Here is a 27,472-nt window from a genome sequence, read left to right as displayed (position 1 = left end):
GAGAGCATCAGCCCCAGTGAGTGCTGTCTTTATAATCACTATATAGCAGAGAACATCAGCCCCAGTGAGTGATGTCTTTATAATCACTATATAGCAGATAGCATCAGCCCCAGTGAGTGATGTCTTTATCATCACTATATAGCAGAGAGCATCAGCCCCAGTGAGTGATGTCTTTATAATCACTATATATCAGAGAGCATCAGCCCCAGTGAGTGCTGTCTTTATAATCACTATATAGCAGATAGCATCAGCCCCAGTGAGTGATGTCTTTATAATCACTATATATCAGAGAGCATCAGCCCCAGTGAGTGCTGTCTTTATAATCACTATATATCAGAGAGCATCAGCCCCAGTGAGTGATGTCTTTATAATCACTATATAGCAGAGAGCATCAGCCCCAGTGAGTGATGTCTTTATAATCACTATATAGCAGAGAGCATCAGCCCCAGTGAGTGCTGTCTTTATCATTGGGTGAGTCCTGCTCCTGTAAAGTGTTTTAGGACTATATGTCTCTCCGCTTTTCACAGGCCTTGATTAGGTGGTTGCATTCAAGACATGGTCGTTTTTAATTATCTTTGTTTGTCAGTCATCAGTAGTAGCTGCTACCCTGTCATTGTTGTGGTATTAAAGATTATGCTGTTATCTCCAGTCATGGAGAGTAAGGTGTCATAGAATTGCATGTAATATGTTCATAAAAGGCCACACTTTCGTCAGATATTTTCATATCCTCCAAAAAAATGTCCATCTAGCTGGGCTGAGCGCTGGATGTGTGCAAGGAAAGGAGAAGAAAAGCAGGTATTTTATGTGAACAGTGAGTCAGTTATATTATTAACCTGACTAATTACTTGCCTAGTTAAATAAAGGTTAAATAAAAAATATTACGATCCAATCTACTATTAACAATATTTGTAGTCAGTTATATTATTAACTTATTACTATCCAATCTACTTTTAACTATGTATATATGGTCAGTTATATTATTAACTTATTACTATCCAATCTACTGTTAACTATATACATGGTCAGTTATATTATTAACTTATTACTATCCAATCTACAATTTAATATATATATATAGTCAGTTATATTATTCACTTATTACTATCCAATCTACAATTTACTATATATATATAGTCAGTTATATTATTCACTTATTACTATCCAATCTACTGTTAACTATATATATGGTCAGTTATATTATTCACTTATTACTATCCAACCTACTATTAACTATATATATAGTCAGTCATGTTATTAACGTATTACTGTCCATTTTACTATTCACTTTAGGAATAGGAGGCTATTTTACATTAGTCTGCAAATGCATTGATAGATACATGCAATACTTTATTATAAAGGCAATTATTTTTTGTTTATTTTTTTGAGATGTTGCTTCCTCTATCTTCAAACTCAAGTTTGGCCAAGACCAAAATCAAGCTTTGTGGTATATGTTTTATCTTGGGACAAAGTGTCCTGGTTCAATTGCCTTCTGTTTCAGAGGAAATGGAGAGTCAAACTACCAAATTACAGTAAAAACCAAGGAAACAGCAGTCAGTGAAGTTACTGCCAGCTGGCTTTGTTCCACCATGTTTTACTCCAGTTACTGAGGTTTTCCTTGTTATTCAATCAGACTCTGAGTTCAGGCCATCCCGACCATGACACCCTCCCTCACTCTCCATGAGACAGCCAGTGACAGTTATCACCAGAATAAACATGGCACAATGGTTGAACTTATATTGAAACGCAAATACCCAGATAATGGTAAAAAAGAGGGCAAACAATATATATAAATACTAGCTAAAATTGTTAAATAATGACAGAATTGATAGTAAAACAAAGTCAAATATCTGTTCAAAGTATAAACATTCTCTGTGATGAAATAACCTCATGGCCAAAAAATGGTTGAGTGTTAGGCCTACTACAACACAACATTCAAAACAGGAAAACAAAACTACATAACACCATTAGTGGCTCCCGAGTGGAGCAGCGGTCCAAGGCACTGCATCTCAGTGCAAGAGGCATCACTACAGTCCCTGATTCAAATCCAGGCTGTATCACATCCGGCCGTGATTGGGAGTCCCATAGGGCGGCGCACAATTGGCCCAGCGTCATTTGTTTGGCAGGAGTAGGCTGTCATTGTAAATAAGAATTTGTTCTTAACTGACTTGCCCTAATTAAATAAAGGTTACATTTAAATTAAATTAAATACAGTTGAATGTGGTTGGAACTCTCAAACTGTTTCCATCAAACAGAAAACCAACACATTTAGATTTCTAGATGCTGCACTTTGCTTTTGCATTTCCCATATAGCTGTTTAAGGTCCTACAAAGGCAGAGTGCAGTATCCATTTTTTAGGGGTCATAGGTCAGGTCATTGGTCATGGTTAATATGCATGGAGAGCAAAACTTTAAAGCCATTTTTCTCAGATTCACTGTTTGTGTGGACTGCTCTTTGCCTTTGTAGAGCAGTAGTTCAGGTGGCTGCTCTTGCCCTTAGTCTGCCTTCTGTCCCTCCTATCGCCATGGGACACCTTCCTGAAAACAATGACACCATACTTTGCTTAAACCTGTTTTGCCAGTTCATGTCCTTAAAGACTAGAATGTTCCAATGTGCTTAGCCGAAAAGATGACAAGATAGTTCACACATTCATCATTCAGGGTTACTATCAAACAGATATGTCACATTTCTGGTTCGTCCATAAGGTGGTTCCTGCTTGTAGCAGGCCGCGTTTACAGGAATCCTTTTCTCTAACTAGAAGTCACATGATTTCATGAGAAACATTTTCTGCAGTGAAAGGGTAGTGCAAGTCAAGGTGTCTTTGGATGAATGTCAACAAGATTTATAACCAGCATTGTTAAAATTCAAGCTGACCATACCAGTTCACACCTTATAAGAAGACAATGTTCAAATGTAGTCCATAAAGAGGAATTAGGATTATGTGCACAGCTATTCTGGCGTACAATTGCAAACTGCTGCTACACATTTGGTCAAAGATGGGTTAAGACCGAAATCAGGCTTTGTAGTAGTATCTGTTTTATCTAGTGACAAAGTATCCTAGTTCAATTATCTTCCGTTTCAGAGACAATGGAGTGTCAAATGTGAAGTAACTTCAAACTTCAATTTTATTCTAAAATTGATAATATATATTTTTCAATTTACACACAATACCCAATAATGACAAAGCAAGAACAGCACATTGCAAACTGCTCTGTACTTTGTTGAATCACCTTTGGCAGTGATAACAGCCTAGAATCTTCTTGGGTATGATGCTACAAGTTTGGCACACCCTGTATTTTGCAGAGTTTCTCCCATTCTTCTCTGCAGAGCCTCTCATGCTCTGTCAGGTTGGATGGGGATCGTCGCTGCACAGCTATTTTCATGTCTCTCCAGAGATGTTCTATTGGGTTCAAGTCTGTGCTCTGGCTGGGCCACTCAAGGACATTCAGAGACTTGTTCCGAAGCGACTCCTGCCTTGTGTTGGCTCTGTGCTTAGGGTCATTGTCCTACTGGAAGGTGAACCTTCATCCCAGTCTGAGGACCTGAGTGCTCTGGAGCAGGATTTTATCAAGGATCTCGCTGTACTTTGCTCCGTTCATCTTTCCCTCGATCCTGACTAGTCTCCCAGTCCCTGATGCTGCCACCAACATGCCAGGTTTCCTCCAGACGTGATGCTTGGCATTCAGGCCAAAGAGTTCAATCTTGGTTTCATCAGACCAGAGAATCTTGTTTCTCATGGTCTGAGAGTCCTTTAGGTGTCTTTTGGCAAACTCTAAGCGGCCTGTCATGTGCCTTTAATTAAAGAGGGGTTTCCGTCTGACCACTCTACCATAAAGGCCTGATTGGTGGAGTGCTGTAACGTAACAACATGTGGAAAAAAGTCAAGGGGTCTGAATACTTTTCAAATACACTGTATGTGTATGTACAGACTGTCATGGAATTACAACATTTTGTTAATCACATTACTCTTATATTAGAAGGTAATCCTATATTAGTACTCTCATTGTCTGTTTTTCTTAGATGCAACAGAATAGGATTGTTGGAATTTTCATGTGTCTGTGTGTGGAGTGAAGCCTGAGATTTAACGCTGACAAGTAGATTGACGATGGTTTGGTGATAACCTAAAGACTGCATTGCATTACAATCCATGATTAGTGTCTGTGTGCTTGTCTGTCGGTGCCAGGGAGACCCAATCTCCAGTTTATTTAAGGAAAGGATTTGGTATTCTATTTTGCATTAGTACTTTTGTATAAGCAAGCAGTAAATTAACTAGATGTCCTCTCAGATATTATGCACCATGTAAATCTTCATGTTTTTGGCATGAGAGCACATTGTACCTTTAGTAGAATTTCAACGTATATGTTCTTTGTCAGGAAGACTATAAAGAGTTGTAACCGAATACTGTTTATTTGGGCTTTAAGTCTACACCATTGGGTGTTTGTTAACGTTCCATTACTGCAGTAATAACTAATAAAGTTAATTGTTTTGAAGAAATCTAAAAGTCTCTCCTTTGATTAGAATACCAGTCAAAAGTTTGGACACACCTACTCATTCAAGGATTTTCTTCATTTTTACTATTTTATGCATTGTAGAATAATAGTGAAGACGTCAAAACTATGAAATAACACATATGGAATCATGTAGTAACTAAATAAGTGTTAAACAAATAAATACATATTTTATATTTGAGATTCTTCAATGTAGCCACCCTTTATCTTGATTACTGCTGTCGTGTCTTTGGCTATGCCGGATTAAGTGATATGACATGCAATTCTATAAAATCCTTTCTCTGTAATTAATATTACCTGATTGAGCTAATCATGTAAATGTAATTAACTAGAGTCGGGGCACCACGAAATAATATTTATAGAGCTGTTATCTTCCGATTAAACTCTTAAAGATTTAGTAATATTTTACATCAATAGCAGTCAATATTAATCATCACCTTATTTCAGTCTCATCTGAAAGTTGTAAATTCTTGGTTATCTTCACGAACCCTGGCTAACAAGTTGAATCAGCAATACAAAATTGGGTTTAATTATTTATTTACTAAATACCTAACTAATCCCACAGAATTACATATATCATACCTTGATTACCTTGATTACAAATGATGTCATAAAGGAAAACGTCCCTAGCGGACAGAACAGATATAACAGCTGGTTACACAAAGAAAAGGGGGGTTGGGTTTGAGTGAAAGTGCGGGAAGACTGAGGAACAAAGGGAGAAGCGATGTCTAGCGGGCGGAGGCAACTACTCTATCGTAAATACAGAATCTTATGCATTCTAAATTACCGCCCATTTGGAAAAGGAAAATGCAATAAATATTTAGTCCGAGCTGCACCTCAATAGGTTGGTGGTAGATGGATGGCCGTGTTGCCCAACAGTCCTTTGTCCTTTGAAGAGTGTCTCTGGTGGTGAACGGGATACGTTGTTGTGTCGTCATTGTGTGGTAGACGAGATACTCTGTCCGTCTTTCCCAGCCAACGTTTGCAGCTGCTGTTGTTAACTCAACGGCTAGGAGGTATCACTTCTGTAGTGAATAAGAGTTCAAAGTTCATACCATTCGCCACCAAAGCTCACGCTGAGGTTGGCTTCATTCTGTAGTTGTTATCTGAACCCTTCTGACATCGGATCGTCATCCTAATGTTCCCGGAACAGGAGGTTACATTTTCGTCAAGGGCTTACATAGTGGAGGGAGAAAAGTGTGTTTTCATACTTTTATAACCAATGTCTCTTCACGTGGGCGGGCCACTGAGTCGGGCCTAATTCACTCATGAAAACCCAATTGTCACATTTTAGAAGCTAATATCACATTTCATCCCATCACAAATAACTTCATATTCAAACATTTAAATTGCACAACAAGTCCATGTGAATCTGATAACTATAATGTGTAGACTTTCCACTGTAGAGTTTTTCATCCTATCATTGATGAGAATGTCTCAGATGACAACTGAACTGACATCATATTCATTAAGTACCAACGCATATGTTCAACTGGTTGGATTTACCAAAATATGGTTCATTTCCCCCCACCTTGTTAACCAAGGGATTTTCAATAGTCACATCAGTAGGGTAGAGAGAGGAAAAAGGGGGGAAGAGGTATTTATGATTGTCATAAACCTACCCCCAGGCCAACGTCATGACACTGCTTTGCACACTCTTGGCATTCAACTAGCTTCATGAGGTAGTCACCTCGAATGCATTAACAGGTGTGCATTGTTAAAAGTTAATTTAGAATTTCTTTCCTTCTTAATGCGTTTGAGCCAATCAGTTGTGTTGTGAAAAGGTAGGGGTGGTATACAAAAGATGGCCCTATTTGGTAAAAGACCAAGTCCATATTATGGCAAGACCAGCTCAAATAAGCAAAAACAGTGCATCATTACTCTAAGACATGAAGGTCAGTCAATCCGGAAAATTCCACAAACTCTGAAAGTTTCTTAAAGTGCAGTAGCAAAAACTATCAAGCGCTATGATAAAACTAGCTCTCATGAGGACCGCCACAGGAAAGGAAGACCCAGAGGATCAGTTCATTAGAGTTACCAGCCTCAGAAATTAGAGCTCAAATAAATGCTTCACAGAGTTCAAGTAACAGACACATCTCAACATCAACTGTTCAGAGGAGACTGAGTGAATGAGGCCTTCATGGTCGAATTTCTGCAAAGAAACCATTACTAAAGGACACCAATAATAAGAAGAGACTTGCTTGGGCCAAGAAACATGAGCAATGGACATTAGACCGGTGCAAATCTGTCCTTGGTCTGATGAGTCCAAATTTGAGATTTTTGGTTCCAACCGCCATGTCTTTGTGAGATGCAGAGTAGGTGAACGGATGATCTCCGCATGTGTGGTTCCCACCGTGAAGCAAGGAGGAGGAAGTGTGATGGTGTGGGGGTGCTTTGCTGGTAACACTGTCAGTGATTTATTTATAATTCAAGGCACTCTTAACCAGCATGGCTACCACAGCATTATGCAGAGATACACCTTCCCATCTGTTTTTTTGCTTAGTGGGACTATAATTTGTTTTTCAACAGGACAATGACCCAACACACCTCCTGGCTGTGCAAGGGCTATTTGACCAAGAAGGAGAGTGATGGAGTGCTGCATCAGATGACCTGGCCTCCACAATCACCTGACCTCAACCCAATTGAGATGGTTTGGGATGAGTTGGACCGCAGAGTGAAGGAAAAGCAGCCGACAAGTGCTCAGCATATGGGGGAACTCCTTCAATACTGTTGGAAAAGCATTCCAGGTGAAGCTTGTTGAGAGAATGCCAAGGATGTGCAAAGCTGTCATCAAGGCAAAGGGTGGCTACTTTGAAGAATCTAAAATCTAAAATAAATTTAGATTTGTTGAACTCTTTTTTGGTTACTATATGATTCCATACGTGTAATTTCATAGTTTTGATGTGTTCACTATTATTCTACAATATAGAAAAATAGTTTCAAAAAAACAAAAAAAAAACAATTGAATGAGTAGGTGTGTCTAAACTTTTTACTGTATGTGCGATGGGATGATTAATTCTGGACAGTATATAGATAACATATGTAGTATATCCAAAGAATACATAGGATACATACATAATACATACATAGAATACATAAGAATACACTTGCCTACCTGGTTAAATAAAGGTGAAATAAAATAAAATAAAAAATAGAACAGTATAGTTAAATAGGATGGCCTTGACTAGAATATTTTTATTTATTTTTATGTAACCTTTATTTAACTAGGCAAGTGAGTTAAGAACAAATTCTTATTTACAATGACGGCCAACACCGGCTAAACACGGATGACGCTGGGCCAATTGTGCACCGCCCTATGGGACTCCCTATCACGACCGGTTGTGATACAGCCTGGATTCAAACCAGGGGGTCTGTAGTGACGGCTCAAGCACTGAGATGCAGTGCCTTAGACCGCTGCGCCACTCGGGAACCCAGTATATACACTACCGTTCAAAAGTTTGGGATCACTTAGAAATGTCCTTGTTTTTGGCAGAAAAGCACAATTTTTGTCCATTAAAACAACATCAAATTGATCAGAAATACAGTGTAGACATTGTTAATGTTGTAAATGACTATTGTAGCTGGAAACGGCAGATTTCTTATGGAATATCTACATAGGCGTACGGAGGCCCATTATCAGCAACCATCACTCCTGTGTTACAATGGCACGATGTGTTAGCTAATCCAAGTTTATCATTTTGAAAACCTTTTTGCAATTATGTTAGCACAGCTGAAAACTGAAGCAATAAAACTGGCCTTCTTTAAAATAGCTGAGTATCTGGAGCATCAGCATTTGTGGGTTCGATTACAGGCTCAAAATGGGCAGGAACAAAGAACTTTCTTCTGAAACTTGTCAATCTATTCTTGTACAGAGAAATGAAGGCTATTCCATGCGCAAAATGTCTCGTACAACGCTGTGTATTACTCCCTTCACAGAACAGCGCAAAGTGGCTCTAACCAGAATAGAAAGAGGAGTAGGAGGACAAGAGGACAAGTACATTAGTGTCTAGTTTGAGAAACAGACGCCTCACAAGTCCTCAACTGGCAGCGTCATTAAATAGTACCCACAAAACACTAGTCTCAACGTCAACATTGAAGAGGCGACTCTGGGATGCTGGCCTTCTAGACAGAGTTGCAAAGAAAAAGCCATATCTCAGCCTGAGCAAGAAAAATAAAAGATGGGAAAAAGAACACTGGACAGAGGACAAAAGTGTTATGGACAGACTAATCTAAGTTGAAGGTGCTGGAGGAGTTCTTGACACCATCTGTCAAGCATGGTGGAGGCAATGTGATGGTCTGGGGGTGCTTTGGTGGTGGTAAAGTGGGAGATTTGTACAGGGTAAAAGGGATCTTGAAGAAGGAAGGCTGTCACTCCATTTGTCAACTCCATGCAATACTCTGTGGATGGTGCTTAATTGGAGCCAATTTCCTCTTACAAGAGGACAATGCCCAAAGCACAGCTCCAAACTATGCAAGAACTATTTAGGGAAGAAGCAGTCAGCTGGTATTCTGTCTATAATGGAATGGCCAGCACAGTCATAGGATCTCAACCCTATTGAGCTGTTGTGGGAGCAGCTTGACCGTATGGTACGTAAGAAGTGCCCATCAAGCCAATCCAATTTGTGGGAGGTGCTTCAGGAAGCATGGGGTGAAATCTCTTCAGATTACCTCAACAAATTGACAACTAGAATGCCAAAGGTCTGCAAGGCTGTAACTGCTGCAAATGGACTATTATTTTACCAAAGCAAAGTTTGAAGGACACAATTATTATTTCAAATAAAAATCATTATTTAAAACCATGTCAACATCTTGAATATATTTCCTATTCATTTTGCAACTCATTTCACGTATGTTTTCATGGAAAACAAGGACATTTCTAACTGACCACAAACATTTGAACGGTAGTGTAGACTGAACTGATGCAATAATAAAAAATATTTTATTGAGTTTCAGTTCATATAAGGAAATCAATTAATTAAGCCCTAATCTATTGATTTCACATGACTGGGAATACAGATCTGTTTGTCACAGATACAAGAAAAATAGGTGCATGGATCAGAAAATCAGTCAGTATCTGGTATGACCATTTGCCTCATGCAGCGTGACACATCTCCTTCACATAGAGTTAATCAGGGTGTTTATTAGTGACCTGTGGAATGTTGTCCCACTCCTCTTCAATGTCTGTGCGAAGTTGCCAAAGCATCCCAAACATGCTCAATAAGTGACATGTCTGGTGAGTATGCAGGCCATGGAAGAACTGGGACATTTTCAGCTTCTAGGAATTGTGTACAGATCCTTGCGACATGGGACTTTGCATTATCATGCTGAAACATGAGGTGAGGGCGGCAAATTAATGGCACGACAATGGGACTTATGATCTTGTCACGGGTATCTCTGTGCATTCAATTGCCATTGATAAAATGCAATTGTGTTTGTTATCTGTAGTTTATGCCTGCCCATACCATAACTCCACTGAAGTCGGTTACGACGCCGAACAGCAATCAGGTCAAGATCCTGGTGAGGACGACGAGCACGCAGATGAGCTTCCCTGAGACGGTTTCTGACAGTTTGTGCAGAATTTCTTTGGAGTGGCTGGTCTCAGACGATCCAGCAGGTGAAGAAGCCAGATGTGGAGGTCCTGGGCTGGCATGGTTACACGTGGTCTGTGGTTGTGAGGCCGGTTGGATGTACTGCCAAATTCTCCAAAACGACATTGGAGGCAGCTTATGGTGGAGAAAGGAACCATCAATTCTCTTGCAACAGCTCTGGTGGACATTCCTGCAGTGAGGATGCAGTGAGGATGCCAATTGCACGCTCACTCAAAACTTGAGACATCTGAGGCATTGTGTTGTGTGACATTTTAGAGTGGTCTTTTATTGTTCCTAGCACAAGGTGCACCTGTGTAATGATCATGCTGTTTAATCAGGTTCTTGATATGCCAGACCTGTCAGGTGGTTGGCAAAGGAGAAATGCTGACTAACAGGGATTTAAACACATTTGTGCTCAACATTTGAGATTAACAAGCTTTTTGTGCGTATTGAACATTTCTGGGATCTTTTATTTAAGCTCACGAAACATGGGACCAACACTTTACATGTTGCGTAATTTTTTTGTTGTTCTGTGACCAGTGTTATGTGCGGCAGGTGGCCTGGCAGGTAGGAGCGTTGGAGTGTTGTTCACCTGAATGCCTTCAACTGAAACATGTCTTCTGCATTTAACCCAACCCCTCTGAATCAGAGAGGTACAGAGGGCTGCCTTAATTGACATCCACGTCATCAGCGCCCGGGGAACAATGGGGTTAACTGCCATGCTCAGGGCCAGTAACCAAAATGTTTCTGGATTGAATCCTAGAGCCAACAAGGTAAAAATCTGTCGATTTGCCTCTGAGCAAGGCAGTTAACCCACTTTTCCCTAATTAAGGCAGCCCTCTGCACCTCTGTGATTCAGAGGTTGAATGCAGAAAACAAATTTCAGTTGAATGGATTCAGATGTAAAACTGACTAGGTGTCCACCTTTCCCTTTCTCTTCCATGACTATGTTCATAGGGCAGAAGTCTGTAATGTGCATGGTAGAATAACCGGGTGGTAGCCAGCTAGTAACAGTGACAACGATTCTGGGCAGGGTATTGACTAAAGTTCAGGGCAGGGTAGTGGGTGGAACCCGGCTAATGGTGACTATTGGCCTTGAGAAAGTCTAATGGCCTTGAGATAGAAGCTGTTTTTCAGTCTCTCGGTCCCAGCTTTGATGCACCTGTACTGAACTCGCCTTCTAGATGGTAACGGGGGATACAGCCCGAAAGGATGCTCTCAATGGTGCATCTGTAGAGGTTTTTGAGGGTCTTAGGCACCAATCCAAAGGCTGAAGAGGCGCTGTTGCGCCTTCTTCACCACGATGTCTGTGTTGACCATTTTAGTTTGTCAGTGTATGCCGAGGAACTTTAAGCTTTTCACCTTCACCACTGTGGCCCCCACTGAGCTATGGTGAAAGTGCGACCCACTGTTCATACTAATCTGGTGATGTGGTTGCTCTGGATAGTAAGTGAATTTGAAATCGACAAAAGCAGACTAAGGAAATATATTAGCTACAAAATAACGCACCATGTCAGAAGTCTCTGCAACATCAGGTAGAGAACGGTCTGGAACTGATCAATGGGAACTCTTTTAATGGCAAAGACCAGGGGTTCCCAAACTTTTTTGCTTCATAAACCAATACCAATTATCTTTGTGGGCCTCCTCGTCAGTATACCTGCAGACACAGTGTAACGGCATTCATCGCCGGAAGAAGAGGAATCATCGGACCAAAATGCAGCGGGATACGTGTTCATCTTTATTAGTTGAACTGAACACTGAATTAACAAAAACAACAAAGGGAAAAACCGAAACAGTCCTGCAAGGTGAAAAACACTAAACAGAAATTAACTACCCACAACCTAAGATGGCAACACAGGCTACCTAAGTATGATTCCCAATCAGAGACAACGATAGACAGCTGTCCCTGATTGAGAACCATACCCGGCCAAAACATAGAAATACAAAACCTAGACATACAAAACATAAAATGCCCACCCAAATCACACCCTGACCAAACAAAAATAGAAACATAAAAAGCAATCTACGGTCAGGGCGTGACACACAGACACACACAAATAAGGGCACAGTTCAGTCATCTGCGCCCAATGCAGCTATAGCTTTTAACGTATTCTTACAAAATCTTATATATTCTTGCCTTTTTGCTGATTGATATCCATTGAATTGTTTCCATTACCTGTTTTAGAAATAATAATTTTAAAAGGGAGAAAGTTTCAAACAAGCCATTTGCACAAATATAACACAACCCAACCAATCCGCACTGCTTCTTAACACAGCGCATCCAACCCGGATGCGGACCTCCCGGTCGCGGCCGGCTGCGACAGAGTCTGGGCTCGAACCCAGAGTCTCTGGTGGTCTCTGGTGGCACTTAGACCACTGCGCCACCGGGGAGGCCTGGTTTTCATTTTAAGCATAATTGTATACGTCAATTGTAAAGACATTGCAAAGACATTGGCAACTTTGTATTTGTAGTGAACGTTGTTCTGAAGTTATCTGCAATCATAGAGAGAAGGATAAACCATGTGATTCTATGTTTAGCGGAGATCTTCTCTATATAAAGTAACACAGGAGGGCAAAAATGCATCTTACGACGCACTTAGCTGTTCTACTGTTCTATTGTGTTTTTTACATTGGATGAATGTTGAGACTCAGAGCTACAAAATGGTATATCATACACTGCATTTGAGGAACAATTGGAAAGTAATTCTGCTTTGAAAATTGATAAACTTGTAACCCCACTTTTTGAGAAAATGGCCTTTGAATGTTTATTTACCTACTGGAGAGCTCTCTTTGTCTACACCCATTCAGCATTGTTCACACTCTCTTAAGCCTTAGCCCACCCATCTCTTTAAGGATTCACATGTGAGGTCATGTACTAAAGATTAATATGAAAAGTGGTAAAAGTAGTAGCCTACAATAAGGAAACATTCCAGATAAACAGAATGTGTCCAAATAAAAATATTTTATAAATATTAGATGACGTTTATTCAGACACACTTGTCTAAATTGATGGGTCATGTGAAAGAAATGCTATAACCCCCAGCCACATCTTGCTAAGTGGGTCACTACAGAAGGTGTAAACAGTACAGCAATAACAAAAATAGATAGTTTCAATATAAAGAAAAAAAGAAAGTGTCAATGCCAGTAGAGAAATAACAAAATAATATACAGTATGTAGAATAACAATATCAATAACAATATCAGTGATATTGGTGATAGATGAGGTAGTTATATGCATACAATCAGTGGTGAAGTGGCAGCGGGATAAACCAATAAATAGTAGGAGAAAAGTATGGAGTGTGTTAGGAGAGAGTCATGTGAACAGGGGCACTGCAGATACTGCTCATGACTGGGAACTCGCCCCCAGTGATGAACTGGTCCGTCTGAACCATACATGAACAAACAATGAACCATAATCCCAATTCATAGTGTACTAGCAATACAAACCGATTGTCATAGCTAGCTAAAGTCTTTGCAAATTGAACAAGTGGAAATACAAAATCGATCGTGCATGCTATATGGACCTTTTTAGGATATGAAAAAGGATTTTATCTAACAAAACAACACTTCATGTTATCTCTGGGACCCTTTGAATGATAAATCAGAGCAAGATGCCAGAATGTAAGTTTCACCTTCAGAGGTGAATTTATCAAACCTATCTTGGTGAAAAAAGTGTTTTATTGTTAGGAGCTCTCCTCAAACAATAGCATGGCAATTTTACGCAATAATAGCTACTGTAAATTGGACAGTGCAGTTATATTAACAAGAATTTAAGCTTTTAGCCGATATAAGACACTTATATGCGTCACGTTCGTTGAAATGAGTAGACCAAGGCGCAGCGTGAGTAGAGTTCCACATATTTTTAATAAATCGAAACTCATAGAACAAAACAATAAAGCACAAACGAAACGTGAAGCTACTGGTGTGCACACAGGCAACTATCTGTAGACAAGATCACAACAAAGCACAATGGGGAAATGGCTACCTAAATATGATCCCCAATCAGAGACAACGATAAACAGCTGCCTCTGATTGGGAACCATATCAGGCCACCATAGAAATATAATTCACCTAGATGACCCATCCAAGTCACTATCACGACCCAACCAACACAGAGAATAAACAGCTTACTATGGTCAGGGCGTGACAATATGTACCGACATCTGTTGTTTCTCTAAAATCTGTGATGGTGACATAAGGCGCTGCATGCTTTACAACTGTCCCGTTAACGGGACACCTATCCCTACATAGATATCTAGCTAGCTAGCTAAATAACAACTTTTTTTTACAAAATTAGAAACTTAAGCTAGACTCTTACCCGTATACATGGATGAACGCTTCACAGCAGAATGCAACCCCTTTCATTAAATAAGACGTCCTGTGTTGTTTCCGTTTTGTTTGTACAGTCCTCCTGAAAGCAGTCCATCACAACCTTTTCCCACTGACCTTTGTCGATAGCGCCTGACAAATTCAGGGCAGCAATGCTATTGAGAGTTTAGCAACACATATACAGTTCTCCATGGCTATCTTTAAAATCTTTAATAAAAACAGTACGAGAAAGGATTAACGAGCAGCTCATTTTATAGACAGAAGCGTCATACATGGCAGACCAATCCGAAACTCATCTCTCGGCATGTCCAGCCAATCATGGCTCTTGGGAAGGTTCCTGTGTTTTACTGTGGCTAAACACAACTAGGCTGGTAATTTAACAACTTTATTCATATTTACAGATGGCATACAAGTTTGTTATTAAGTCACATAAATGTTTCAGAATGCATTTCTGCCCCAAAAAACATTTTGATAAACATTTTAAATAAACATTCAGATGCTTCTCCTGTGAAGTCGTGACTTGTGACATATGCCTAGTTTCCTGAAACGAGTCACAAATCAGTGAAATGTCAAATGTAAATGATTTACAGAAAAATCTCATATTACTGTATTGATATTTTTTATAAAATTAATGTCAGACATGTTTTATTTGTACAGTTCTTTATTCAAATGTAGTTACTATTTTACATTTGAAACCATTAAAACCTAGCAGTATTAGTTATTTCTCTGAGAGTGAAGCAGGTATTTAGCACTTAGCAAAAAAACATTATTATTTGTCTCTCTGAAATGAAACCATCAAGTGATACATTTTAAGCAAATGCATGTCTGTCATTGAACAACCCCATGCCGTGATTAGACAGTGAAAAACATGACAATATCCTTCATCATTTCTTTAAACAAAACAAGCTAATTTAACAACATTTCTGAAAATGGATATATAGCATTTTGGAATGAAACCTTTCTTATGTTTCCCCATCTGAGCTCAGAGTAGATGAAATACTTAATGTTTGTCTCTGTTGTGTTGAAGTCCAATCAAGCAGGAGAGACCAGCCTCCCCTGTAACCAGCTGTGTGTCCATGAAGAGTGACCGGTCTATGACTCCTCCTCCAGACTTTAGAGAGGGAGACTTTTCTACTGAACAAAGGTAAGAATAACTCATGGGTCATGGTCAGTGATGTAAACAACACTGTCCCTAGTAATTTCTCCTCTCCCATTTTCCCATTTTTATATTTTTAATCCATAGGCTAATCCTTTTTAAAAGTTGTGTGTGTGTGTGTGTGTGTGTGTGTGTGTGTGTGTGTGTGTGTGTGTGTGTGTGTGTGTGTGTGTGTGTGTGTGTGTGTGTGTGTGTGTGTGTGTGTGTGTGTGTGTGTGTGTGTGTGTGTGTGTGTGTGTGTGTGTGTGTGTGTGTGTGTGGACGTGTTTAACTATTCTTGTGGGGACCAGAAGTCCCTACAAGAATAGTAAACGAACAAAAAGTTGACCAGCTGGGGACATTTTGTTAGTCCCCACAAGGTCAAATGCTATTTCTAGGGGGTTTAGGGTTAAGGTTAGAATTAGTGTTAGGGTTAGAATCAAGTTAAATATTAAGGTTAGGAGCTAGGGTTAGTTGTAGGGTTAGGGTTAGGAGCTAGGGTTAGGTTTAGGGTTAGGGTAAAGTTTAGGTTTTTGGGTTAGCGTTAGGGTTAGGTTAAGGTTAGGGTTAGGGTAAGAGTACGGGTTAGGATTAGGGTTAGGTTTAAGCTTAGGGGTTAGGGAAAATAGGATTTTGAATAGGACTGAATTGTATGTCCCCACAAGGTTAGCTGTACAAGACTGTGTGTGTGTGTGTGTGTGTGTGTGTGTGTGTGTGTGTGTGTGTGTGTGTGTGTGTGTGTGTGTGTGTGTGTGTGTGTGTGTGTGTGTGTGTGTGTGTGTGTGTGTGTGTGTGTGTGTGTGTGTGTGCACTCCCTGGATAAGGAGATGTAATCTCATGTTTTGTCCACAGAAACCAACAGGAGAGATCAGAGTCAGAGATTCTCAGTGGTCAGTCTTCCCAGAGTCATCAAACAGACCTGGACTCCATATTCAGTGTATGTGATCCTGTTATGTACATTTGTTTTTGTTTACCTCAAGTAAAGTTGATCTGTCAATTATTCATGAATGTGTTCATGAGAAAGCATTTATTATATTGCTTAACTTATTCACTTTATTTATTTCAGTTGCTTGAAGAGAATATTATGAAATTTGTGAAGAACGAGCTGAAGATGTTCAAGAGGATTCTTAGTCCAGAACTCCCAGAAGGCTTTGCGAGTCAGAAGCAGGACAAGGAAGTGGTGGATGCTGAAGATGAGAAGCAGGAGAGCAGTGCCAGAGAGGGGGCTCTGAAGATCACACTGCACATCCTGAGGAAAATGAACCAGAAGGAGCTTGCTGACACACTGGAGAAAAGTAAGAGGTGTCTGTCAAATGTTGAATGCTGTTTTATAACAAACATTTCAAAGTTCAGCTGAAGTAGCTGAGTAATTCAATGATCTTGTAACAGCCTTAACACAGCACCTAGTGACCCCGTCATGTAGCAGCAGGGATGTGTTGTGGCGATTAATTTAGAAAGGGAGAAGGGAGACAAGGCAGACAAGAGAAGAAAGACATCAATAATGTATTCAAGACTCTCTCTCCTTGGTGAGGATCAAAGGCGCCAGATCAGGTTGGCACATGGCAGAGGGGCCGGTTTTATGACTTCACGACCAGTCGTAAACGTTCTCTCTCCTGGCTCTGCAGGATGCAGAAGTTAAAAATCATTTGTGTGTAGAGAGAGACACTTGCTGAAAACTCTTGCATCCAAAAGTGGATAATGAAACAATGTTTCTAACATAAAGAATGTGGGAAATGGTCGGTGGGATACAAACAATAATCATGTCATATCATTTCTGGTTTTGTGATGTCATTAAGGATGGCAAAACAAGATAACTGTAACTCTGAAGGTGTACATGTCCTATTTATCAGGTTTGCTTCTAAATGTTGTAAAAATTAAATTATTAAATATGAGAACACGTTTGTGGAAAAAACAAGGTGATTTTAGCCTTCTAAATGAGATAATGGATTTTCATATAAACCTACGCTGTAACAATCGTCTGTGGTGGTAGAAGGATCGGACCAAAGCGCAGCGTGGTAAGTGTTCATGATGACGTTTAATACAAACTCAGAACACTAAACAAAACAATAAACGAAGAACAAACGAAACAGTACCGTGTGGCGACAAACACTGACACGGAAGACAAACACACACAAACCAAAAGACAAAACAGGCTACCTAAATATGGTTCCCAATCAGAGACAATGACAAACACCTGCCTCTGATTGAGAACCATATCAGGCCAAACAACAAACCCAACATAGAAACACAAAACATAGATTACCCACCCAACTCACGCCCTGACCACACTAAAACAAAGAAAATACAAAAGAACTATGGTCAGAACGTGACATACGCCAAGTCAGTAGCCACACTCACGTGAGCACAGACATTACGTCAGTGTGATGGGATGCCCCTTTGGCCAGAGTGCTTAATAAAAGGACTCGCTAAAGAATGAACACATTAGACAAAACATGCCGGGAGTCCAAAACACGCTGGGTTCCTGCCGGTGTGTAAAGTGGTCCTAGCTGTACCCTGAATAATCAACCATTGAGAACAGACAGCGTGGAGCGGTGGCTACATGGCTGACAAATGGTTTGAAACTACCAGACCAGAAAATGGTAAGACCCTCCGAAACTCTCGAGTAAAGAAGATAAAGACTACGCCTTAACATTCACAGTCTGCAGCTGTGTATTTTAAAAAGTCTAGGAAATTCGACCGAAGACGAGGCAAAGAACAGTTTCCTCTCACCACCATAGGTACCTCTGGGGTATCTATCTAACAAACAGAGCAAAGAAAAAGCCTCACTGAACACCGCATGGTACACCTCTGGAGGGTCCATTCTAGCGAACGCTCCGAGACAGAGAAGCTACAACTACTACTACAAAGGACAGTGTGACCTCTAGTGGACAAACCACAAACTTCTGTCAAACTACTTCCCACAGACGGACCGGGTGATTTCAACAGAGAGATGACAAAGACATACATGTGTAAATATATGTTGCAATTGTTTTTCTGAATGAGCGGTCGTTCATGTGCAAAGTATTAATTCTAAACACCATAGCTTTCACATGTATATACGATAAGCCCAATCTCTTTGTCTCTCCTGCTCTCCTTACATGCCCCTCTCTTTCCATTGTGTAACAAGCCTTCAATGAATTGTTACATTATTAATTTAATCGCATAATAATTAAACGTGGTATGTAATTATTCGATGGATAGCTGTCATCACATTAATGTCACGTCACGACAATACCATCAATAATACCAATAATAATATAATCTGTCACTCCAGAGTGTAATGAATTATGAAAAAATGTATACAGTCAGTTAAGATAGTACATTATTATAAAGTACAACTTTATAACACAGTCATACAATACTGTAGCCCTTAAAACAGACATAATACTATTATCCACTGTGTTATTTCTTCATTCAGATGAGCTTGCTGTGATTTGCCAACGTGAACTCAAATCTAATCTAAAGAAGAAGTTTCAATGTGTATTTGAGGGGATCGCTAAACAAGGAAACCCAACACTTCTCAATAAGATCTACACAGAGCTCTACATCACAGAGGGTGGAACAGGAGAGGTCAATAATGAACATGAGCTGAGACAGATTGAGTCAACAACCAGGAAACAAGCAAGGCCAGAGACTGCAATCAAATGTAACGACATCTTCAAACCGTTAACTGGACAAGACAAACGTATCAAAACTATGCTGACAAAAGGAGTCGCTGGCATTGGAAAAACAGTCTCTGTGCAGAAGTTCATTCTGGACTGGGCTGAAGGAAAAGCAAATCAGGATGTCCAATTTGTATTTTCATTCCCTTTTCGGGAGCTGAATTTGATGAAAGGGGAAAAACACTCTTTGATTGGACTTCTCAATCACTTCTCAATGGAAACCAAAGAATCAACAAACTATGACAAGTACAAAGTTCTGTTAATCTTTGATGGTCTGGATGAGTGCCGTCTGCCCCTAGACTTCCAGAAGAACAAGATCTGTTGTGACGTCACAAAGTCAACCTCAGTGGATGTTCTGCTGACAAATCTCATCAAGGGAAATCTACTTCCCTCCGCTCTCCTCTGGATAACTACGAGACCTGCAGCAGCCAATAAGATCCCTTCAGAGTGTGTTGACCAGGTGACTGATGTACGAGGGTTCAATGACCCACAGAAGGAGGAGTATTTCAGGAAGAGATTCAGTGATGAGGACCTGGCCAGCAGAATCATCTCACACATAAAGACATCAAGGAGCCTCCACATCATGTGCCACATTCCAGTCTTCTGTTGGATTTCTGCAACTGTCCTTGAACACATGCTGAAACATAAGAGAGAAGAGATGCCCAAGACTCTGACTGAGATGTACATACACCTTGTGGAGTTTCTTACCAATCAGAAGAATGGCAAGTATGCTGGGAAAGAAGAGACAGGTCCACACTGGAATAAAGAGAGCATTCTGTCACTGGGAAAACTGGCTTTTCAACAGCTTGTGAATGGAAATCTGAATTTCTATGAAGAAGACCTGAAAGAGGCGGGCATTGATGTCAATAAAGTCTCAGTGTACTCAGGATTGTGCACACAGCTCTTTAAAGAGGAATGTGGGCTGTACCAGGACAAGGTGTACTGCTTCGTGAATCTAAGCATTCAGGAGTTTCTGGCTGCTGTATATGTGTTCCTTTCATTCATCAACAACAATGAGAATCTAATGGCCAAACCACAATCAATGTCCAGCTACTTTTTTGCGCTGTTCAGAGACGAGCCTGAAGTTACTCTCTACAAGAGTGCTGTGGATAAAGCCTTACAAAGTAAGACGGGAAACCTGGACCTTTTCCTTCGCTTCCTTCTGGGCCTCTCACTGAAGTCAAATCAGAAGCACTTACGAGGTCTACTGACAAAGACAAGAAGCAGCTCACAGAGTCATGAAGAAACAGTCAAGTACATCAAGGAGAAGATCAGGGAGAATCCCTGTCCAGGGAGGTGCATCAATCTGTTCCACTGTCTGAATGAACTGAATGACCATTCTCTAGTGGAGGAGATCCAAAGCTACCTGAGATCAGGAAGTGTCTCCAGTGAAGAACTCTCACCTGCACAGTTGTCAGCTCTGGTCTTTGTGTTGCTGACTTCAGAAGAGGAGCTGGATGTGTTTGACCTGAAGAAATACACCAGATCAGAGAAAGGTCTTCTGAGGCTGCTGCCAGTGGTCAAAGCCTCCAGAGCTGCTCTGTGAGTACATAAAATGACGTACTAATCATCATGATGAAGTATTCAGTTTAGAGAAAAGTATGAATTCTTGAAAAACATATTGAATCAATGCATTGATGTTCACATCAGTATAACAATGTGACCATACAATTCTAGGAGAGGGAAGATGAATCTATATGTTGTTTGAGAGAATCAACCAAATGCATCTGCCATTGTCCTTCTACGATACTGGTGCTAAATTAACAGTGTGTTTGTGAAATCATGATGATCTCTTTGTCAGGCTGTCAGGCTGTGGAGTCACAGAGAAAGGCTGTGCTTCTTTGGTCTCTGCTCTGAGGTCAAACCCCTCACACCTGAGAGAGCTGGACCTGAGTAACAATGACCTGAAGGATTCAGGAGTGAAGCTGCTCTCTGCTGGACTGGGGAATCCCCACTGTAAACTGGAGACTCTGAGGTCAGTATTCCTGTAGTTGGTAAACAAGTAATAACTGTTCACCAGATCCACATGTGTTTACCAGACACACATAGTCCACACCATATGTGTTTGGACACTGAAGCTTACAGTATTAAATCTGATGCTATGCTCCAGCATTTTCGATTTTAAAAAACACTGGCAAGAAAATTATATGAACTCTTTGGAATTACCTTGATTTCTGCATAAATTGGTCATAAAATTTGATCTGATCTTCATCTAGGTGACAACAATAGACAAACACAGTCTGCTTAAACTAATAACACACAAACATTTATACGTTTTCATGTCTTTATTGAACACACCGTTTAAACATTCCCAGTGCAGGGTGGAAAAAGTATGTGAACCCTTGGATTTAACAACTGGTTGACCCTCCTTCGGCAGCAATAACCTCAACCAAACGTTTTCTGTAGTTGCGAATCAGACCTGCACAACGCTCAGGAGGAATTTTTGACCATTCCTCTTTACAAACTGTTTCAGTTCAGCAATATTCTTGGGATGTCTGGGGTGAACCGCTCTCTTGAGGTCATGCCACAGCATGTCAGTCGGGTTGAGGTCTGGACTCTGACTGGGCCTCTCTAGAAGGCGTATTTTCTTCTGTTGAAGCCATTCTGTTGTTGATTTACTTGGGTCGTTGTCCTGTTGCATCACCCAACTTCTGTTGAAGCCATTCTGTTGTTGATTTACTTCTGTGTTTTGGGTCGTTCTCCTGTTGCATCATCAAACTTCTGTTGAGCTTAAATTGGCTGACAGATAGCCTTACATTCTCCTGCAAAATGTCTTGATAAACTTGGGAATTCATTTTTCCGTTGATGATAGCAAGCTGTCCAGGCCCTGATGCTGCAAAGCAGCCCCAAACCATGACGCTCCCTCCACCATACTTTACAGTTGGGATGAGGTTTTGATGTTGGTGTGCTGTGCCTTTTTTCTCCACACATAGTGTTGTGTGTTCTTTCCAAACAACTCAACTTTAGTGTCATCTGTCCACAGAATATTTTGCCAGTAGCGCTGTGGAACATCCAAGTGCTATTTTGCGAAATTCAGACGTGCAGTAATGTTTTTTTTGGACAGCAGTGGCTTCTTCCATGGTGTCCTCCCATGAACACCATTCTTGTTTTGTGTTTTACGTATTGTAGGCTCGTCAACAGAGATGTTATCATGTTCCATAGATTTCTGTAAGTCTTTAGCTGACACATTCTGCGCTGCGCTCTTGCAGGACGGCCACTCCTAGGGAGAGTAGCAACAGCGCTGAACTTTCTCCGTTTATAGACTACTTGCCTTACCGTGGATTGACGAACATCAAGACTTTTAGAGATACTTTTGTAACCCTTTCCAGCTTTATGCAAGTCAACATTTCTTAATCTTAGGTCCTCTGATATCTCCTTTGTTCGAGGCATGGTTCACATCAGGCAATGCTTCTTGTGAATAGCAAACTGAAATTTTCGGAGTGTTTATTATAGGGCAGGGCAGCTCTAACCAATATCTCCAATCTCATCTCATTGATTGGACTCCAGGTTAGCTGACTCCTGACTCCAATTAGCCTAGGGGTTCACATACTTTTTCCAACCTACACTGTGAATGTTTAAACGATGTATTCAATATAGACAAAAAAATACAATAATTAGTGTGTTATTAGTTTAAGCACACTGTGTTAGTCCATTGTTGTGAACTAGATGAAGATCAGATCAAATGTTATGACCAATTTATGCAGAAATCCAGGCAATTCCAAAGGGTTCACATTCTTTTTCTTGCCACTATATTTCATATTTGGCAACTGTAGACAATGTTACCTTTATTCGAGGTTAATGGTGAGAGGTTAGCGTGTTTTGTTGTAGCCTCTGTAACTTTCTCACTCATTATTATTAATGACTCATTCATTATTTTTATTAATCATGGCATCATCAGGATTAATTTAGTACTGTTTAGAAACATGTTATCTACTCACTTAGACAGAAAATTACTCCAGTCATCATCCACCATTCAGTTACTATTGGGCAAAACATAACTCAAAACACAACCAAAAAGTGCTTTCATATCTTAACGTGAAACAGATATGTATGAAAATACCCTAATAGAAGGTGACATTATATACTGTCACCTGATATGAAATACTTGATCTCAAATCGAAAATCCTGGAGTATCGAGCAAAAATGTTTATGTTATCTTCACTGTCAAAATAGATGTGGACTGTATACTCAATACAATCTAAATCTGATTCCTCACTGTTTGTCTCACTGTCTGTCTTTTGACTGATACTACTTTTTAAACTGGTCAAGCCAGTCTACTCAAATATTTGTGCTATACATTTCTATCTCTACAAGCAATACTTTTGTCATTTCTAATGATGATAGAATCATTTATGAATAGATAAAGCATGTTTCAGGACACTGATATGTCTGAATATGTTGAAATAATACATTACCACTCTATTTTCACCACCAAAGTATAGCAGTGTGGTTTAAAAAGGATTTTACAGGGCTTCCGAGTGGCGCAGTGGTCTAAGGCACTGCTAGAGGTGTTACTACGGTCCTGTGCCACAACCGGCCGTGGTCGGGAGTTCCATAGAACGACACAGGGGAGGGGAGGGTTTAGCTGGTGGGGCTGTACTTGGCTCATCGCACTCTACCGACTCTTGTGGCGGGCCGGGTGCTTGTGGGCTGACCCCGGACGCCAGTTGAACAGTGTTTCTTCCGACACATTGGTGTGGCTGGCTTCTGGCTTAGCTGGCGGGTGTTAAGTGCGGTTAGTCATATTTCAGAGGATGTATGAGTCCACCTTCACCTCTCCCGAGCCCGTTAGGGAGCTGCAGCGATGAGCCAAGATTGAAAAAGGGGGAAATATAAATAAAATGATTTGACTCTTTGCAGGCTGTCACGCTGTCAAGTCACAGAGGAAGGCTGTGCTTCTCTGGCCTCAGCTCTGAAGTCAAACCCCTCACACCTGAGAGAGCTGGACCTGAGCTACAATCACCCAGGAGACTCAGGAGTCAGACTGCTCTCTGTTGGACTGGAGGATCCACACTGCAGACTGGAGAAACTCAAGTATGTAGAGGGTTTATGTCAATGTTCATATCAGACATGTTTGAGTTATCAGGCTAGTTAAGACAAACATTCTTACTACCACTTGGACAAAGTTATATGCTGACTGTGTGTGTGTGTGTGCTTGAGTTTGGGAGTTCACGTGTATCATTCATTAACTGTCTGTTCTTCTGCTTACTGCTACAGTGTGGAACATGGTGGAGAGTACACAATGAAACCTGGGCTTAGAAAATGTGAGTGTTGACTGCTGTGAAAAATATGATTAAGAATAAGTCTTAAGTTAAGTCATTACATCTCCTTCATTACTTATTGGTCATATTAAATATCAGCTGTATTTCTACAGAAGCAGAAATCAGGGACACCAACGTTTATAAATAGTTGTTTTGACAATGTGTGTGTCTGTGTATGTGTGTGTCACTGATCCCTCTGGTACTGTTGCTCTTTCCATGCACCAGTTTCGAAGGTATACGTCACCGGCCTATAGGAACTGAACTGTGCCATTACGCACACCTGGTCCCCATTTCCTCACTGATTTATGTTTGTATAAATGTGCCCTTTGGTTCACCATTTATTGTTCCAATGTCTGTTGTGCCTGTGAGTACCCGTGGTGTATCATTGTGTGCTTTTGTTTACGGGTCTCGTCCTGTGTATTTATTTTAAGTGCTCTTCGCTCTTTTGTTCTGGTTCAACCCTGTGTTTTGTATATGTGTTTGTTTGTCTTAGTCCCCGTGCCTTTACACGGCACGCTGTGATTTGGGTCAATATAAACCCTTATTACGCATTCCTGCGCCTATCTCCCAATCCTTCACACAATGTGACAGTGTGTGGCGTGTTCATGTTACATAAGAAATGTCTGTGTGTGTTAAATTAATGGGAATGAGCGTTTTTTATATTACCATACAGTATAACATATGACCATTCAACAAGTCTCAAGTTACCTTAACTTCTCCTTTTGATACCTAGAAACGTCTACATTAAATGAATTAGTGAAAAGTAAGTAAAAGTAACATTCTAATGTGAATGATGATGATTTCTAATATTGTGTCTGGTTTCATCCATCAGATGCCTGTGATCTCACACTGGACCCAAACACAGTAAACAGACTCCTCTCTCTGTCTGAGGAGAACAGAAAGATGACGTGTAGGACAGAGGAACAGCCGTATCCTAATCACCTAAAGAGATTTGAGGTCTGGCCACAGGTGCTGTGTAGAGAGGGTCTGACTGGGCGCTGTTACTGGGAGGTAGAGTGGAGTGGGAGAGGGGCTGATATAGGAGTGACATATAATGGAATCAGAAGGAGAGGAGGGGGTAATGACTGTGGGCTTGGATACAATGACAAGTCCTGGAGTCTGTTCTGCTATGACAACAGTTATAGAGCCTGGCATAATAACAATCTCACTACCATAGACGTCCACCCCTCCAGCTCCCAAAGAGTAGGAGTGTATCTGGACTGGCCAGCCGGCACTCTGTCCTTCTACAGAGTCTCCTCTGACATACTGACCCACCTGCACACATTCCACACTACATTCACTGAGACCCTCTATCCAGGGTTTAGGGTTTGGTATGACGACTCCTCAGTGTCCCTGTGTCAGGTGGTCCCTGTGTCAAACACAACATGATGTTTCACTCTAATCCTGGTCATGTTCAGTAAGACACACTGGAGCAACAATGTAGAATAGATCTCTAGTGTGTAAACATATGACTGTAAATATTCATGAATACACACCATTGAAGTTGACAGACATTGTCATCTAGAGTCATTCATTAATAGAATGAATCACCACACTGTGTTGTAAAAACTGTTTTCATTTACAAATCATTTGTCTTGTTGTTATTGGGCTTCTTGGTGTTTGTAAACATTGTTGTCTGTAGAATGTTTATATGTCAAATTCTTGACACAAGAATCTTGTTTCTGTAAAAACTAAATTCCACTGAATGAAATGTACATGTGACAGATGTGACTAATAAAGGTTAATCAACCAGATGAAAGAAGAGAGGTGGAAATGTTTTATTATTGATCACAATATGACAGTACAGTAAATGGAGTACAGTAATAGGGGTTGTGTTCAGTACATAGAAATGGGTCTTATTCGGATGAAAAGGAAGCTGTTATGATCACACAGGACAGGACAATAAGTGCAGCTCAATAATCTAAAGTGGCCTCCTCTCCTTATCTCCTCTCTTTTATCTTGACTCATCTGAAAACACAAGATAGGTCAAAGTAATATGGTGGCTGCCTATCGGGTCATTGCTTTCACCTCTCCAGTTCTCTGATATTGGTTTCGAGGAAATAAAAGAGACAAAAATCCACTGGAACGCCCCTCTAACTGGTAATTACTAGTGGGAAAGTCATCTATCAATCAACTGGAACGCCGCTCCAACTGGTAATTACTAGTGGGAAACTCATCTATCAATCCACTGGAACGCCCCTCTAACTGGTAATTACTAGTGGAAACTCATCTATCAATCCACTGGAACGCCCCTCTAACTGGTAATTACTAGTGGAAACTCATCTATCAATCCACTGGAACGCCCCTCTAACTGGTAATTACTAGTGGAAACTCATCTATCAATCCACTGGAACGCCCCTCCAACTGGTAATTACTAGTGGAAACTCATCTATCAATCCACTGGAACGCCCCTAGTGGGAAACTTGTCTATCATCTCTAAGCTACGACTTCTCCCACCACAGGAGGTTGGTGGCACCTTAATTGGGGAGGACGGGGCCGTGGTAATGGCTGGAGCGGAGTCAGTGGAATGATATCAAATACATCAAACAATTGGTTTCCATGGTTTCCATGTGTTTGATACCATTCCATTTACTCCGGTACAGCCATTATTATGAGCCGTGCTCCCTTCAGTAGCCTCCACTGTGTCCCACGTACTGAACTCTGACATCACATACTAAAGAAATGACCGACATCAGAGCATTTTTGGCAGGTAAATGCAAAACTTTTTTTTTTTATAAAATCAAATCTATTAAAGCTGCATTATGTATATTTTTATGTGGCCCGACCAAGTTATTCACTATATATAAAAAAAGTATCTGGACATCCCTTCAAATTAGTGGATTTGGCTATTTCAGCCACACCCGTTGCTGACAGGTGTATAAAATCGAGCACACTGCCATGCAATCTCCATAGACAAACATTGGCAGTGGAATGACTAGTCTCTAGTCATGAAATTACAATACAGGCAGGATAGCAAAGTCAATTCTGGATG

At 40.6% G+C, this 27,472-nt stretch overlaps 1 protein-coding gene and 1 long non-coding RNA gene across 3 annotated transcripts in view; one reads left to right on the top strand and one right to left on the bottom strand.

Moving 5' to 3' along the window:
- Window positions 1-26,242, top strand: part of LOC129831997 (NLR family CARD domain-containing protein 3-like) — a 30,064-nt gene extending 3,822 nt beyond the window's left edge. Inside the window, exons 2-10 of the mRNA XM_055895700.1 lie at window positions 15,450-15,566; window positions 16,410-16,494; window positions 16,624-16,852; window positions 17,124-17,131; window positions 18,981-20,761; window positions 21,021-21,194; window positions 24,080-24,253; window positions 24,437-24,483; window positions 25,313-26,242. Coding sequence (XP_055751675.1) covers window positions 15,450-15,566; window positions 16,410-16,494; window positions 16,624-16,852; window positions 17,124-17,131; window positions 18,981-20,761; window positions 21,021-21,194; window positions 24,080-24,253; window positions 24,437-24,483; window positions 25,313-25,869 — 3,172 coding nt within the window. The 3' untranslated portion in view covers window positions 25,870-26,242. The remainder of the gene's footprint in view (window positions 1-15,449; window positions 15,567-16,409; window positions 16,495-16,623; window positions 16,853-17,123; window positions 17,132-18,980; window positions 20,762-21,020; window positions 21,195-24,079; window positions 24,254-24,436; window positions 24,484-25,312) is intronic.
- On the bottom strand, window positions 19,783-24,441 carry LOC129832042 (uncharacterized). 2 transcript variants are annotated; one of them, XR_008755859.1, is made up of 3 exons: window positions 23,635-24,441; window positions 20,623-20,759; window positions 19,783-19,856 (listed from the first exon to the last, which is right to left on the bottom strand). It is a non-coding gene; the product is annotated as an uncharacterized LOC129832042 (long non-coding RNA). The 2 variants fall into 2 exon arrangements; XR_008755858.1 differs by lacking the exon at window positions 19,783-19,856 and adding an exon at window positions 19,861-19,975.
- Window positions 26,243-27,472: the final 1,230 nt, after the last annotated feature.

Source organism: Salvelinus fontinalis, chromosome 2 (genome assembly GCF_029448725.1).
Source record: "Salvelinus fontinalis isolate EN_2023a chromosome 2, ASM2944872v1, whole genome shotgun sequence".
Classification (NCBI taxonomy): Eukaryota; Metazoa; Chordata; class Actinopteri; order Salmoniformes; family Salmonidae; genus Salvelinus; species Salvelinus fontinalis.
This window is presented reverse-complemented; position numbering and strand designations above follow the sequence as displayed.